Source organism: Erinaceus europaeus, chromosome 23, assembly GCF_950295315.1.
Source record: "Erinaceus europaeus chromosome 23, mEriEur2.1, whole genome shotgun sequence".
Classification (NCBI taxonomy): Eukaryota; Metazoa; Chordata; class Mammalia; order Eulipotyphla; family Erinaceidae; genus Erinaceus; species Erinaceus europaeus.
In genome coordinates this window covers 12,166,835-12,184,031 of record NC_080184.1, presented here as the reverse complement: position 1 = coordinate 12,184,031, position 17,197 = coordinate 12,166,835, and the positions used below count along the sequence as shown (strand labels likewise).

The 17,197-nt window shown below is 48.7% G+C and overlaps 1 protein-coding gene across 1 annotated transcript in view; it reads right to left on the bottom strand.

Moving 5' to 3' along the window:
- SLC44A2 (solute carrier family 44 member 2) overlaps positions 1-16,044 on the bottom strand; it is a 52,667-nt gene extending 36,623 nt beyond the window's left edge. Inside the window, exon 1 of the mRNA XM_060181727.1 lies at positions 15,917-16,044. Within this exon, the coding sequence (XP_060037710.1) occupies positions 15,917-15,947 (31 nt within the window). The 5' untranslated portion in view covers positions 15,948-16,044. The remainder of the gene's footprint in view (positions 1-15,916) is intronic.
- Positions 16,045-17,197: the final 1,153 nt, after the last annotated feature.

The window sequence follows — 17,197 nt, the reverse complement described above, 5'->3', positions numbered from 1 at the left end:
AAACCTGAGCCTTGAGTGTGATTAAACAGAGGCTTGGCCTGGGAATCTCTCGCTCTCTCTCTCTTTTCTTGTTTTAAATTTTTAAAGTATCTTTCTTTATTTATTGGATAAAGACAGAGATCAAGAGGGAAGGGGAAGATAGGGAGAGAGACAGAGAGACATCTATACAGCCCTGCTTCACCACTCGCAAATCTTTCCCCCTGCAGGTGGAGACTGGGGGCTTGAACCCGGGCCCTTGAGCATTGTCACATGTGCGCTCAACCAGGTGTGCCACCACCCCAGCCTCACTTCCATTTAATTTTTTTTAAAGACTCATTTATTCATGAGAGAGAGAGAGAGGGAGAGAACGGAGCAGAGCCTCGCCTCCGTCTGGCATAAGCACTTGATGCTGGGATTCAAACTCAGAGCCTCACGCTTGAGAGTCCAACACCCTGTGCCAAGTTCTTGCCTGGAACAGAAAAGGGGAGTATCCCAAACACCCCTTTTTACTCCCACCAGCCCTGACCCACCCACCCAGAGGAGCCAGAAGAATCTATGAACACCTGGATCAAGATGTCTCCCCCTTCTGCCTAGAACCCTCTACAGCTCCCGGCTTACTCAAAAGAGGAAAAAGTCCAGGCTTTTTGAAGGTTTGGATCTCCCAGCCCACTATCCCCAAGATGTGTCAAAGCAGCCTTAAAACCTCTCTTGATTGAACAAAGTGACGGCTGGGAGACAGCCCAAGTGGTTCTGCAAAAAAAAAAAAAAAAAAAAAAGACTCTCCTGCCTGAGGCTCTGAGGACCCAAGTTCCATGCCCAGCACCACCGGTAGCCAGGGCTGAGTGGGACTGGGAGGGGAGAGGAGAAAGAAAGATCTATCTCTGTTTCCTGTCCTCGAATGCCAGAGACAGGGGCGGGCAGTTGTGTCAACAAGGCCTCCTTTCCTGACTCTAAATGAACTTGGCCAGAACCTTCTGGGACATCTTGGGGTATAGGGGGCAGGGCAGGGCAGGGAGTTCAGTGGTAGAATGTAGGACTAGCCTCTGTGAGGCTCCAAGTTTGATGCCTGGCATCACAGATGCCAGAGTGATATACTGCTTCTCTCTCTCTCTCTATCTATCTCTCCATATCCCACATGGGATTTTTTTTAAGTCAAAAGTCCCAGGAGGTGGTGCAGTGGCTAAAGCACTAGACTCTCAAGCCTGAGGTCCTGAGTTCAATCCCTGCCATCGCATGAACCAGAGGAAGGCTGTGCTCCTCTCATTCTCCCTGGCACTCTAATAATAATAATAATAATAATAATAATAAGTGGCCCGGGAGGTAGTGCAGTGGCTAAAGCACTAGACTCTCAAGCCTGAGGTCCTGAGTTCAATCCCTGCCATTGCATGAACCAGAGGAAGGCTGTGCTCCTCTCATTCTCCCTGGCACTCTCTCTAATAATAATAATAATAATAATAATAATAATAAGTGGTCCGGGAGGTGGTGCAGTGGCTAAAGCACTAGACTCTCAAGCATGAGGTCCCGAGTTCAATCCCTGCCATCGCATGAACCAGAGGAAGGCTGTGCTCCTCTCATTCTCCCTGGCACTCTCTCTAATAATAATAATAATAATAATAATAATAATAAGTGGTCCGGGAGGTGGTGCAGTGGCTAAAGCACTAGACTCTCAAGCATGAGGTCCCGAGTTCAATCCCTGCCATCGCATGAACCAGAGGAAGGCTGTGCTCCTCTCATTCTCCCTGGCACTCTCTCTAATAATAATAATAATAATAATAATAATAATAATAATAATAATAAGTGGTCCGGGAGGTGGTGCAGTGGCTAAAGCACTAGACTCTCAAGCATGAGGTCCCGAGTTCAATCCCTGCCATCGCATGAACCAGAGGAAGGCTGTGCTCCTCTCATTCTCCCTGGCACTCTCTCTAATAATAATAATAATAATAAGTGGTCCGGGAGGTGATGCAGTGGCTAAAGCACTGGACTCTCAAGCATGAGGTCCTGAGTTCAATCCCCAGCAGCACACGTACTGGAGTGATGTCTGGTTCTTTCTCTCTCCTATCATTTCTCATTAATGAATAAATAAAAATCTATAAATAATAATAACAATAATAATAATAATAAATCTTTGGGGCCAGGTGGTGGCACACCAGGTTAAGCACTGACATTACAGTGCACAAGGACCTGGGTTCAAGCCCCTGGTCCCCACCTGCAGGGGGAGAGCTCCACGAGTGGTGAAGCAGGGCTGAAGGTGTCTCTTTGTCTCCCTATCTCTCCCACCCCTCTCAATTTCTCTGTCTCTACACAATAATAAATACATAAAATAATAAAAAATAATAATAAATCTGGGGGCTGGGCGGTGACAGACCGGGTTAAACGCACATAGCAAAAGGACCCCGGGGTCACGTCACAAGAAGTGAAGCAGGTCTGCAGGTGTCTATCTTTCTCTCTCTCTCTCTCATATATCTTCCCCTCCTCTCTCTGTTTCTCTCTGTCCCAATTAAAAAAAAAAAACTCGAAAAAAATGGCCACCAAAAAAAGGGGATTCGTAGTGCAGACACTAAGCCCCAGCAATGACTCAGGCGGCAATATAAATAAATAAATACAATAATAATAATAAGTCTTAAATACAATAATAATAATAAGTCTTAAATATTAACTATAAATGAATCTTAATAGAGAGAGAGAGAGCCAGGTAGATAGCAGGACGGTTCTGTAAAGACTCTCCAAGGGAGTCGGGCGGTAGTTAAGCGCAGGTAGCGCAAAGCGCAAGGACCTGAGTTAAGGGTCCCGGTCCCGGTTCGAACCCCAGCTCCCCATCTGCAGGGACGTCGCTTCACAAGTGGTGAAGCAGGTCTGTAGGTGTGTGTCTTTCTCTCCCCCTCTCTGTCTTCCCCATCTCTCTCCATTTAATAACTGCAACAAAAGGAAACAAATAAATTAATTAAAAAAAAAAAAAAAGACTCTTGTGCCTGAGACTCTGAGGTCCCAAATTCCATCCCCAGCACCAGAGCTGAGCAGGGCTCTGGAAAAAGAGAGAGAGAGAGAGGGAAAGAGAGAGAGGGAGAGAGAGAGAGGGAGAGAGAGAGAGAGGAAGTGGACTTGCTTGTTAGTTAACTGGGCAACCAGACGCCTTAAAATTACAACTGTCAAAGTGGAAAGAAATTAGAAGTCACCTCCACCACCACCACCCTCCCCCGCCCGCACATGCACACCCCAACCCCCGGAAGCAGCAAAACCAAATGCCATATGGATTAATCACACGCACATAAAAAAACATTCTGCTGATTATACAGGGAGGGCCGGGAAACACCCGAGAGACATGTGTTGGCACCTCATGGTGCCAGGGGACATCTGGCAGGCAGGCAGGGAGAGATAAGACTGAAAACTTTGGGGTACCCTTCTCGGCCTGGGGCACCTCAAGACACAGGGGCCGCTTGGGGACATATTGTGGGGAAGCTTGTAGGGGTGCAGGAGTCCCATCAGCTGGGATAGGAGCCCCCCCCCCAATAAGGACAGAGTGTCAGGGAGGTGTCTGAACGGCAGAACATAGAAACTGGGGAGTCCGGCGTTAGCACAGCAGGTTAAGCGCAGGTGGTGCAAAGTGCAAGGACCGGCGGAAGGCTCCTGGTTCCAGCCCCCGGCCCCCCACCTGCAGGGGAGTTGCTTCACAGGTGAAGCAGGTCTGCAGATGTCTGTCTTTCTCTCCCCCTCTGTCTTCCACTCCTCTCTCCATTTCTCTCTGTCCTATCCAACAACAACGACAACAATAATAACTACAACAACAATAAAACAACAAGGGCAACAAAAGGGAATAAATAATTTAAAAAAAAGAACATAGTGACTAGCAATGTTACACATTGTTGCATTCTTTTTTATTTATTTTTATTTATTTATTTATTTATTTATTTACCAGAGCACTGCTCAGCTCTGGTTTATGGTGGTGCAGGGGATTGAACCTGGGACTTCGGAGCCTCAGGCATGGGAATCTGTTTGCATAACCATTATGCTACTTACCTCTGCCCTATTTATTTATTTTTTAACCAGAGCACTGCTCAGCTCTGGCTTATGGTGGTGCGAGAGATTGAATTTGGGACTTTGGAGCCTCAGGCATAAGAGTCTATTTGCAGAACCATTATGCTATCGACCCTCCGCTGCGCCACACACACACACACACACACACACACACACACACACACACACACACACACACACGGGCGCTCCACCAGGTGCACCACCACCTGGGCCCGAGTTGATTTTTTAAATTATTATTATTATTACTATTATTATTTACCCAGAGCCCTGCTCAGCTCTGGCTTCTGGTGGTGCTGAGGGTGAAACCTGGGACCTCAGAGCCTCAGGCAGGAGTCTTTTTATGCAGAACCATGATGTTGTCTCCTTAGCCCTGTCTTTTTCTTGTTGATTTCTAAACTCTTTACATATGTGAGGTTTTGCTATTGGTGGTGTTGTTGTTTTTGATTTGTAGCCCTGCTCAGCTGTGGCTTCTGGTTATGATGGGGATTAAACGTGGGAACGCAGAGCCTCAGACAGGAGAGTTTCTTTTTTTTATAATTTGGCAGAATTGTTATGCTATCTCCCCAATCTTCATCCTGACTGAAGAAAGACTTCCTGCCCTGGTATTTCTCACCTAGAGCACAGGGTTCCTGGATGCCCCGCACCCCAAGTCGGATCAAGCTTTTCTTTTCTTCTCCACCCCCCCCACTTTGTTTTCTGTGACACTCAACCCACCTTCTGTCCTCCTTCACTTCCTCCAGCGACCTATTTACAGAGGAGGAAACTGAGGCCGGGAAGGGAAGTAGCTGTGCCCAGCCACCTAGGAACCAAGGCCGGTCCATCCCGACTGCAGGCTGGAAGGGTAGGTGGGAGCTATTGAGGGCATTTGAGCGGAAGCATGGGGGTGGGGGGTTTTCAGCATTCTCTCGGGGTGGCCTCAGTGGCTTCTGGGCCTCAACCTTGCTGTGTGAACTTGAATCTGGCCTCTGGGAGGTGGAAGTGAGGATTGAGAGAGAGAGAGCCTGGCTGGGGTGTGGCTGAGGCCTCGCCCAGTGGGCTCTCTGGAGAGACAGGAAGAGGGGGCATTGCACCAGCCTTCCGATGGGTTCCATTAGCTTCCATTAGCATTGGGGGAGGGCGGCAGAAGTGAGAGAAGAGATAGGGGCCGAGAAGTGATTCCTAATGGAATCTGGGAATTGAGCCTGGCCCCAACCAACAAGGAAGCCAGGAAGTTAGAAAGCCACCAGGTTCCAGATGCCATCAGGATGCGGCCAGGCTTCCCTGGACTGAAGACCCCACCAATGTGTCCTGGAGCTCCACTTCCCCAGAGACCCACCCTACTAGGGAAAGAGAGAGGCAGACTGGGAGTATGGACCGACCAGTCAACGCCCATGTTCAGCGGGGAAGCAATTACAGAAGCCAGACCTTCCACCTTCTGCAACCCACAACGACCCTGGGTCCATGCTCCCAGAGGGATAGAGAATGGGAAAGCTACTGGGGAGGGGGTGGGATATGGAGATTGGGTGGTGGGAATTGTGTGGAGTTGTACCCCTCCTACCCTATGGTTTTGTTAATTTATCCTTTCTTAAATAAAATATAAAGTAAAAAAACTAAAAATAAATAAAATTTTTAAAAAAGATAAGACACCTGCAGACCTGCTTCACCGCTTGTGAAGCGACCCCCCCTGCAGGTGGGGAGCCGTGAGTTCGAACCGGGATCCTTAGCCGATTGTTGCGCTTCGGGCCACTTGCACTTAACCGGCTGCGCTACCGCCCGACTCCCAAAGGAGAGACTTTTTGCAGAACCACAATGCTGTCTCCCGGGCCCTATTTAGAAGTATTTACAAAAGAGACAGAACGAGAAGGAAGCAATGCTTCCTGGCACATGTGATGCCAGGGGTGAAACTCAGAACCTCAGGCTTGACGGTCTATCGTTTCATCCACTGCGACCGCTTGGGGGGTGGGGCGGAGCTGACAAAACCGATAAGCTTTGATCTCTCTCTCTCTTTTTAAAATTTCATTTACTTATTATTGGATAGAAACAGAGAAATTGAGAGGAAAGGGAGAGACAGAAAGACACCTGCAGCCCTGTTTCACCACTTGTGAAACTTTCCCCCTACAAGTGGGGACTGAGGGCTTGAACCCAGGTCCTTGCTTACTGTAGTGTAAGCAGTTAACCAGGTGTGCCACTGCCTGGCCCCACTAATCTTTCTCTCTCTCTCTCTCTTTAATTTTTACCATAGCACTGCTCAGTTCTGACTTCTGGTGGTGCAGGGGGGGATTGAACCTGGGAAGTCAAAGCCACAGGCATGAGAGTCTGGGCATAACCATTATGCTATCTACCCGGGACAATACCTTTTCATCTCTAAGGCTCCAAAGACACCTGCAGCCCAGCCCTGAGTCTCTAGGGTTTGGGGGAGGGCGAGGATGTGCAGGTGGCCTGGGCTTGAGCGTTTACCCACATGTTACATTCTGTTCCTCTTCTGTCAGTCAGAAGCCACAGAGCTAGAAGATGGGGAACCCCACCCTTTGGCTTGTCCCCCCAACACACAAAACTGAAACTGAAAACCTTGTCCAAAAAAAAAAAAACTTTTCCTCAATGAAAAAGAACAGCCTGAGAGGTAGCACAGTGGATAAAGAGCTGGACTCTCAAGCATGAGGTCCTGAGTTTGAATCCTGCCATCACATGTGCCAGAGGGATGCCTCTCTTTTTCCCTCCCTTTTTTTTCCTTTTTGTTCCATTGTTTTAAATTTTTATTTATTATTAGATAGCGACAGAGAGAAATTGAGAGGGGAGGGAGAGGTAGAGAGGGAGAGAAACAGAGAGACACCTGCAGTCCTGCTTCACCACTCATGAAGCTTTTCCTGCAGGTAGGGACCAGGGGCTTGAACCTGGGTCCTTGCACACTGTGATGTGTGCACTTAACCAGGTATACCACTGCTTGGTCTCTCTCTCTCCAATGTCCCTGGGGCTGCTGGCCTGACCCACCCAGCACAGAGGACACAGGAGATAAGGAACAGGGCACAGTTCTCATGTCAGGCCCCCTTGAGGCCATCTGTTAAATTCCATCTGTTTGGGCCATCTGTTAAATTCCTCAGGCCTACTTCCCAGAAGTCTAGAGTTGCTGGGATGGGCAAAAAAGGGAAGCTGCCAAAAGAAGGTCCCTTCCCCCTCCCCCATAGGGACTGAGGGCAGCCTCTGGGGAGGAGGAGTGAGTGGTTATAGGTCAAAGAGACTAGAACAGTGAAATAGCTCAGGGCTGAAGCACTTGACTTGCAGGCCTGAAATCCCAGAGATGGCATGTTCGAGCCCTAGGACCAACTTAAGCTAGAGCTGAGCTCCTAGGGAGGCCTCTGGTCTTCTCTCTAATAAAACAACAATAATGCTAACAATAATGATTGTTATTATCTGTATGGGTGAAGCTTCATGAGCGATAGAGTAGTGCTGTGGTATCTTTTCCTCTCTAGTAAATAAAAATAAAATAAAGTAGGGGTGGTTGGGCCAGGGAGACAGCATAGGGGTTCTGCATAAAGACTCTCCTGCCTGCCTGATGCTCTGGCTCCCAGTTTCAATCCCCAGCACTAGCAGAAGCCAGACCTGAGCAGGGCTCTGGATTAAACAGAAATGCCTCAAAAGAAAAGAAAAGAAAGAAAGAAGAAAAGAAAAAAAGAAAGGAAGGAAAAGAAATGCCTCATATGTAGAGAGTTTTTAAGAATCAACAACAACAAAAGATAGGACTTGGGAGATAGTATTTTGATTCTGCAAAAAAGACTTTGGCCTGAGGCCTTGAGGTCCCAGGTTCAATCCCCAGCACCACCAGCAGCCAGGACTAAGTAGGGGTCTGCTCTCTTGCTCTCTCTCTCACTCTCATTAAACTAAATAACTTGAATTCAAAAAGAGAGAAATATATGCAAATTCAAGACAATTCTGACTGAACTCCCTGTTTAGTTGCCTGCCAGCTATTCAAAACACACACACACACAAAGGAGGGGTGGGGGAAGAGGTGGTACATTTGGTTGAGAGCACATATTACAATGTGCAAGAATCCGGGTTCAAGCCCCCGGCCCTCACCTGCAGGGGGAAAGCTTCATGAGTGGTGGAGCAGGGCTGCAAGTCTCTCTCTCTCTCTCTCTAGTCCCCTTTCCTTTCAATTTCTCTATGTCTATCAAAAATAAATATACTTAAAAAAAAGCCAGGTGGGCTGGGTGGTGACACACCTGGTTGAGCACAGATGTCATATCGTACGTAAGGACCTGGGTTCAAGTTCTCTGTCTCCACTTACAGGGGGAAGCTTCACAAGCGGTGAAGCAGGGCTGCAGGTGTCTCTCTGTTTCTCTCTCTATCTCCCCCCCTTCCCTTCTCGATTTCTGGCTATCTCTATCCAGTAAGTAAAAATAGTAACACACACACACCCTTCCACCAGAAGAACCCATGAGAAGAATTCTTTCTCCCTCTCACCCCTGGCCCACAAACACTTCCTCTAGGGGTGTTTTTTTGTTTTTTGTTTTTTTTGGTGGTAGGGGGAGAGTGCTGTTCCTCTCACTGGTCCCCCCCCCCAAGCCCAGACACTCCATGAAAGCACACCAGCCATTTGTAAACAATTCAGTCCCCCCCCCCCCAATTTCAGTTTCTAGACCCAAGGTCCTTAATTTGCTGAGCTCACAACAGAATCTGATATTCACAGGAGAAACAACAACACATTGTTTCCCCAAAGATCTGCTAAGCTGACACTTTGTCTCTATTCCTGTTTTCTTTCCTGTCTATTTTTTTTCTTTCTTTCTTCTTGTATAAGGCAACATAGTAGCCCACTGTGAGAACTGTAGCCTTTTTCCCTGCAGCCCACCAGCCTGAACTAAAAACTGAGAGGCCAGGTGGTGGTGCACCTGATTAAGCACTCACATTACAGTGCACAAGGACGTGGGTTCAAGCCCCTGGTCCCCATCTGCAGGGGGCAAACTTTCATGAGTGGTGAAGCAGGGCTGCAGATGTCTCAGGTCTGCAGGTGTCTCTCAGTCTCTCTCCCTCTCTCCCTCCTCCTCTCCTCTGTCTCTATTGAAAATAAGTAAAAAAATAAAATAAGCTTATTAATGGGAGAAGCAGAGCCTCCCTCTGGCACAAGGCAATGCTGGGGACTGAACTTGAGTCTTCAGGCTTGAAAGTCCAATGCTCTAGCCACTGGGATACCTCCTGGATCGCTGCCCGATAGTCTTACTTGTGAGTTTTGGTGTCCAGGGTATGTGTCCTAAGCTCAGAGCTCCATTCCCTACCCTCTGTGACTGGTTATTTATTTTATTTATTTATTTATTTATTTATTTATTTATTATGTATATTTAAATCTTGACAACCACTTATAAATAGAAGAGGCATATTTTTTAGTCTGTGGCTTCACACAAGCTGAATTTATGTGAGCTCCATTGACATGTGGTATTAAAAATGGGGAAGAGGGGAGTCAGGCAGTAGCACAGAGGGTTAAGTGCACATGGCGTGAAGCGCAAGGACCAGTGAGCCCCCGGCTCCCCACCTGCAGGGGAGTCGCTTCACAGGCGGTGAAGCAGGTCTGCAGGTGTCTGTCTTTCTCTCCCCCTCTCTGTCTTCCCCTCCTCTCTCCATTTCTCTCTGTCCTATCCAACAACAATGACATCAGTAACAACAACAATAACAGTCATAACAATAAAAAACAAGGACAACAAAAGGGAAAATAAATAAATATAAAATTTTTTTAAAAATGGGGAAGAGACAGGGCCGGCTGGTGGCATATCTGGTTGGCGCACACATTACAGTACACAAGGGCATGGGTTCGAGCCCCCGGTCCCCACCTGCAGGGAGAAGCTTCCTAAGTGTTGAAGCAGGGCTATCTCTCTCGCTCTCTATCTGCCCTTTCCCTCTCAACTGTCTCTATGCACCAACTAAACAAAGACATAAATAAAATACTTAAAAATACAAAAAAAATTAAATAAGTCAGAGAAGAAAGGGAGCGAAGGTAGATAGCATAACGGTTCTGCAAACAGACTCTCATGCCTAAGGTTCCAAAGTCCCAGGTTCAATCTCTCGCAGCACCATAAACCAGAGCTGAGCAGTGGCTCTGGTAAAAAAAAAAAAAAAAGAGAGAGAGAGAGAGAGAGAGAGAGAGAGAAAGGAAGAAAGAAATAGCAAAAGAGCACGGCCAAGAGACAGTTCACTCTGTGCAGGGCACGCGCCTTAGCTGGGTTCAAGCCCCGGCACCACATTCAAACCCCACAACACCAGTGGAAACTCTTCTTCTTCTAGCGTTTGCCAGTGGAAACTCTGAGGGGAAGCGACACTCTTGCCCCTCCCTATGCTGGAATAAAAGAAACCTCTTCTAAACATTCATCTATGTTTTTTTCTTAATCTCCCTCACCCCGCCCACCCACACCAGTCTATTGTTTCCCACTCTAGAATCTTTTTCCATAACTTCATGCCAAGGGTGAGGCCAGAGAATAGCTGTGCCCATAGCCAACATCCTCTGGGAGCCACTGCCCACCACCACCCCCACCTCATCCCCCCCAAGCCTGGGCCTCCACAGAAAGTTGGGACTTCTCCACCAACAAACACCAGGGCACCCCCAATCCCCAGGAGTGTCCCTACACACGAGTCCCTAAGAGTTTAGCAGACATGGTGCAAAGCACGACCCACGGGCCAGAGAGGTGGCAAACCAGGTGGGGTGCCTGCCCTGCCAGGTGTCCTTCAACAAAGGTGGAGCCCTGGCACCACATGGGAGACCCACTGGCACCTGGAGAAACTCCAGGGCTGTAGTATCTCTCCTGAATCTCTGTGGGAATGAAAAAAAAAGTCAATCCAGGGGAGAGGGCATCAGCCAGCACTGGTCAGCTGTGCTTGTAGTTTGCTCAGTCCTAGGGGACTAGAAAAGTCTTGAGGGCCCTGCCCAGTGACAGAGGCAGAATATGAACCTGCATCTCTCTGACCTCACCACTTAAAGCCTGGGGAGCAGGTGAGAGACAGAAAGGAAAGATGGAGAGAGAAGGAGAGACACCACAGCACTATTCCACAGCTTGGGAAGTTTCCTCTGGACTCCCTCTTTCTCTCAAATTCTTTCTGGCTGTCTCTATCCGATAAATAAAAAGAGAGAAAGAGAGAGAGAGGAAAGAGACCTGCAACCCTGCTTCACCATTCATAAAACTCTCCTCCTACAGATGGGGACTGGGGCCTTGAACCTGGGTCCTTGAGCATTGTGACAGGTGAATATATATAGTTAGGGGGCTGGTCAGTGGCTAAACTCACATAGTACGAAGTACAAAGACCCACGAGAGGACCGGGCTTTATGACTCCCCCTACATCAGTAACAACAACAATAATAACTACTACAACAATGGAAAACAAGAGCAAAAAAAAAGAGAAAATAAATATTGAAAAAATACATGAAAAAAGAAGTTGGGGGTCGGGCCGTGGTTCAAAGCACAAGGACTGGCATAAGGATCCCGGTTCGAGCCCCCGCTCCCCACCTGCAGGGGAGTCGCTTCCCAGGCGGTGGAGCAGGTCTGCAGGTGTCTGTCTTTCTTTCTCCCTCTCTGTCTTCCCCTCCTCTCTCCACAGTTCTCTGTCCTGTCCAACAACGAACAACATCAACAATGGTAATAATAATAACCACAACGAGGCTACAACAAGGGCAACAAAAAGGGGAAAAAATGGCCTCCAGGAGCAGTGGATTTATGGTGCAGGCACCGAGCCCAGCAATAACCTTGGAGAAAAAAAAATATATATATATAAAGTAAAATGAAATAACAGTAATAAAACTGATTTCTCTGCTGGTCCATCAGTCTGTGACACACACACAGCCCAAATTTCTCCATTGCTGTCAGTCACCTACCAGCCTTACATGACCAAACATAAAAACATAAATATATATATATATATATATATATATATATATATATATTCCCTTTTGTTGCCCTTGTTTTGTTATAGTTATTGTTGTTATTGATGATGTCATTGTTGGATAGGACAGAGAGAAATGGAGAGAGGAGGGGAAGACAGAGGGAGGAAAGAAAGACAGACACCTGCAGACCTGCTTCACTGCCTGTGAAGCGATGCCCTTGCAGGTGGGGAGCCGGGGGCTCGAACCAAGGTCCTAACGCTGGTCTTTACACTTTGCATCATGTGTGTTTAACCCGCTGTGCTACTACTGTCTGGCCCCCCATAATCGGTTTTGAGCACACGTTACCATGCACTAGGACTCACGTTCAAGCCCTTGGTCCCCACCTGCAAGGGGGAAGCTTAGCAAGTAGTGAAGCAGGGCTACAGATGTCTCTCTTGTTTTTATCTCCCTCTCTCCTCTTGATTTCTGTCTCGATCCAATAAATAAAACATTAAAAAATGAAGACACATCATAAAAGGTAACAGCAGCAAATGCTGGAGAGGGTGTGGGGTCAAAGGAACCCTCCTCCTGCACTGCTGGTGGGAATGTCAATTGGTCCAACCTCTGTGGAGAACAGTCTGGAGAACTCTCACAAGGCTAGAAATGGACCTACCCTATGATCCTGCAATTCCTCTCCTGGGGATATATCCTAAGGAACCCAACACATCCATCCAAAAAGATCTGTGTACACATATGTTCTTGGCAGCACAATTTGTAATAGCCAAAACCTGGAAGCAACCCAGGTGTCCAACAACAGATGAGCAAGTTGTGGTCTATATACACAATGGAATACTACTCAGCTGTAAAAAATGGTGACTTCACCTTTTTTAGCCGATCTTGGATGGACCTTGAAAAAATCGTGTTGAGTGAAATAAGTCAGAAACAGAAGGATGAATATGGGATGATCTCACTCTCAGGCCGAAGTTGGAAAACAAGATTAGAAAAGAAAACACAAGTCGAACCTGAAATGGAATTGGAGTATTACACCAAAGTAAAAGACTCTGGGGTGGCTGGGTGGGGAGAATACAGGTCCATGAAAGATGATGAATGACATAGTGGGGGTTGTATTGTTAAATGGGAATCTGGGGAATGTTATGCATGTACAAACTATTGTATTTACTGTTGGATGTAAAGCATTAATTTCCCAATAAAGAAATAAATGATTTAAAAAAAAAAAACAAAAACAATAAAACAAGGGCAACAAAAGGGAAAATTTTTAAAAAATCATGTTGAGTGAAACAAGTCAGAAACAGAAGGATGAATATGGGATGATCTCACTCTCAGGCCAAAGTTGAAAAACAAGACCAGAAAAAGAAAACACAAGTCGAACCTGAAATGGAATTGGTATCGCACCAAAGTAAAAGACTCTGGGGAGGGTGGGTGGGGAGAATACAGGTCCAAGAAGGATTCAGAGGACCTAGTGGGGGTTGTATTGTTATATGGGAAACTGGGGAATGTTATGCATGTACAAACTATTGTACTTACTGTTGAATGTAAAACATTAATTCCCCAATAAAAAAAACAATGAAGACTATTGGAACACATGATCTAATAAATAAATAATTACATCATTAATAAGGGCTGGGGACACAGCCTGATGGTTCTACAGAGACCCTCTGCCTGAGGCTCTGAGGTCTCAGGTTCAACACCCAGCACCACAGGAAGCCAGAGCTGAGCAGTGATTTGGTCAAATATGAATGATAATAGCAACAATTATAACAATGACACATACTCTCAACAGAGACCACAAGAATCAGGCAGAAGGGGGAGAGAGCATAATGGTTATGTAAAGAGACCCTCGTGGTCCGCGAGGTGGCGCAGTGATAAAACTTTGGACTCTCAAGCATGAGGTCCCGAGTTTGATCCCTGGCAGCACAGGTGCCAGAGTGATGTCTGGTTCTCTCTCTCTCCTCCTGTCTTTCTCATAAATAAATAAAATATTAAAAAAAGAGAGACTCTCCTGCCTGAGGCTTCACAGGTTCAATCCCCTGCACGACCATAAACCAGAGCTGAGCAGTGCTATGGTAATAATAATATAAATAAGAAGAAGAATCAGGGAGAAAAAACACCACAAGAAACACGGGTGTTTCGAGATCTTTCCAAGATCTAGATCTTAAGCTTTTTATTTATTTACTTTAATGTTAGATAAAAGTCCTGCTCAAGGGAGTCGGGCAGGTTAACGCAGCAGGTTAAGCGCACGTGGCAAAGCTCAAGGACCATATAAGGATCCCAGTTTGAGCCCCCGATGGATCCCCACCTGCAGGGGAGCCGCTTCACAGATGGTGAAGCAGGGCTGCAGGTGTCTTATCTTTCTCCCCTCCTCTCTCCATTTCTCTCTGTCCTATCCAACAACGACTACAAGGGCAACAAAAGGGAATAAATAAATATATAAAAAAAAAAGTCCTGCTCAGCTCTGGCTTATGGTGGTGGTGGTGGGGGGGTACTGGACCTGGGAGCTTGGCGCCTTAGGCTCCAATTATGCTGTTTCCGCAGATGACTCTTTAAGCTCTTGGCATGGTTACTGCCTTGTCTTGAGCCCGGCAATTCCCTGACTAGTCAATTAAACACTCTTCCCAGCTTATCTGTGAGGGGGGTGATCCAGGTCCCCTTGTCCAGTTGGGTTCAAGGCTAGTGTTCAAACCCTGATCTCCAGGTTGTTTTTTTTTTTAATCTTTATTTATTGGATAGAGACATCCAGAAATTCAGATGGATGGGGGAGATAGAGAGAGAGAGAGAGACATCTGCAGCCCTGCTCGCATGCAAGCTTTAGCTCGTGTGGGTAGGGCCCCCGGGGCTTTGTAACCTGTGCGCTCACAGCTGGGCCACCCGGTCCGGGAGCTGCTGGGTGGGTGTTGGTGGGTGCAGATGTGCTCAGGGCTGGTGCTTCCAACAGGGAGGGACTGAACACCCCCCCCCCCAAGCACACACACAAACACTCCTCATAGCTTGAGGGGTGGGGGCGGGGAAGACCCACACTCTCCCAACTTGTTTGTGTCTATTATTTCAAAGTGGTTTCCGGGGCCCCTACCTTCCTCAAAGCTTCCAGGAAGTTCTTGGCGGGCACAGAAGAGGCTCTGCTTGTGTGTGTGTGCGTGTGTGTGTGTGTGTGTGTGTGTGTGTGGTGTTGAGGGGGATGGTCGCTGATCCCCAAGGCTGGGCCACCTGGGACCCAGTCCCCCGGCTCAGCCCTGTGAACCCCCAAAATAGAACGAAAATAGAGAAGAGAGAGAGGCAAGACTACAGAGCGAAGCATGTCTCCTACCACCACCGCCAACAAACGTGGGAACCCGCAAAAACGAGACAGTGGGGGCGGGGCTCCCGTGGATGAGGCGGGGGGAGGGGGCTCGAGGCCTCCATCAGGGGTTCAGAGAACAGGGGTACCCAATCTCCTGGCAGCCTCCTCAAGCCCTCGCCTTTGCAAACAACTGGGAAAGTTACCCAATTGTTTTCCTCCTCCACACCGGAGGCGCCTGGGTTTCCGCCTCCCTCCCTCTCCCCCAACCCGTGCGGCGAAGGAGACCTGAGGACCCCCCTCCCCCACTCGCATCCTTTCGTGCCTCAGTTTCCCCCATCTGCCCCAATGCCCTGGACGCGATGCCCAAGCGATGTCATGGTGGTGGGAGGGGTCAACTGGGGGGGAGGGGGCAGAATATGAGCGCAGGAGGAAGTAGGGGTCCCAGGAGAGCGGGGGGCAAAGGGGATAGATCCCCCCTTCTCCCCGGCCTCCCCTCCTCCACCCGGCATCCTAGCGGCGCAGATAACGGGACCGCCCGGGTGAGCATGCGCCCTGCGCTCCGGCCCATCAGCGGGGAGCTGGGATCGGTGGGTGGTAAGAACTGGGGTTCCCTGGAGGGAGCTCGGGGTGACCCCGCGGAACCCAGGTGAGGGGCTCGCGTGCCAGGGCAGCGGGGCCCGGGGAGGGAGAAGGGGATTCCCCCCTCCCCGCAGCAGAGGCTGCGCTGGAGCTGAAGATCCCGGCTGTTCTCCCCACAAGCCCCTGGCACCCCCAGATCTGCGGGCGCGGCTGCCTACCGTAGGCTCCGACCTTGCGCCCGTCGTCCATGGCTACGGGGGCAACGAGGGGACACCAGCCGGTGCGACCCCAGCCCCGGCGGGCGGGAGGCTCTGGGCTGCAGCGCCCCGCCCCTCGGCCCCGCCCTCCGTGTGGCCACGCCCCCGTCGCCAGTGTCCCCGCCAATGGGAGCGCGGGGGGAGGGACCGGGCCGGAGCCGGCTGTGGGGGGAGGTAGACCTTTGTTCCCCAGATCTGGGCTTCTGACACTTGCAGCTTATGTTTTTGGAAGAAAGAGAAGCACGTTACCCATCCACCCATCCATCCATCCATCCATCCACCCACCCATTAACCCATCCACCCAATCTGTCATCTATCAGTCCATCAGTCCACTCACCATCCACCATTCATTCACCCATCTATCTATCCACCATTCACTTATCCACTTATCCATCCATGCACTTATCTATCCATCCACCCATCCACCGCATCCATCCATCCATCCATCCATCCATCCATCCATCCATCCATCCATCCACTCACCCATCCACTCATCCATCCATGCATCTATCCTCTCATCCATCCACTCATCCACCACCCATCCATCCATCCACCACACCCACCACCCATCCATCCATTCACTCATCCATCCACTTATGCATCCATCCACTCATCCATCCACTCATCCACCATCCATCCACTCATCCACCAATCATCAACCGCCTACCCAACCATCCATCCCTCTCTTCCTTTCACCCACCCCACCCCGTTCGCCCACTCTTTCCATCACTCCCTCCCCCCAACACACACACACATTCACGGATCACTGTCCACTACCAGGAGACAGATGAAAATTAGCCATTCTCCCCTCAGCAGATGGATGACAGGAGTCTGGGGACACCGGGCAGGGGTGGGGTGAAGCCTAGTTTTCAGAATGTCCTCTGTCAGAAAGGCCTCATGCCCACTCTGTCCCCATATTTTATGTCTCAGGTCAATGACCCTGAGGAAGCGAGTGGTGCAGTAGATAAAGCATAAAGCACTGGGACTCTCAAATGTGAGGTCCTGAATTCAATCCCTCTCAGCACATGGACCAGACTGATGTCTGATTCTTATCTTTGCAAAAAAAAAATTATATATATATATATATATATATGTATATATATATATATATGATAGGCACAAGAGAGAAATTGAGAGGGGATGGGGAGATAGGGAGAGGAAGAGGGACACCTTTAGCCCTGCTTCACCACTCATGAAGCTTCCCCCCTGCAGGTGGGAACCTGGGTCCTTGCGCACTGTAGT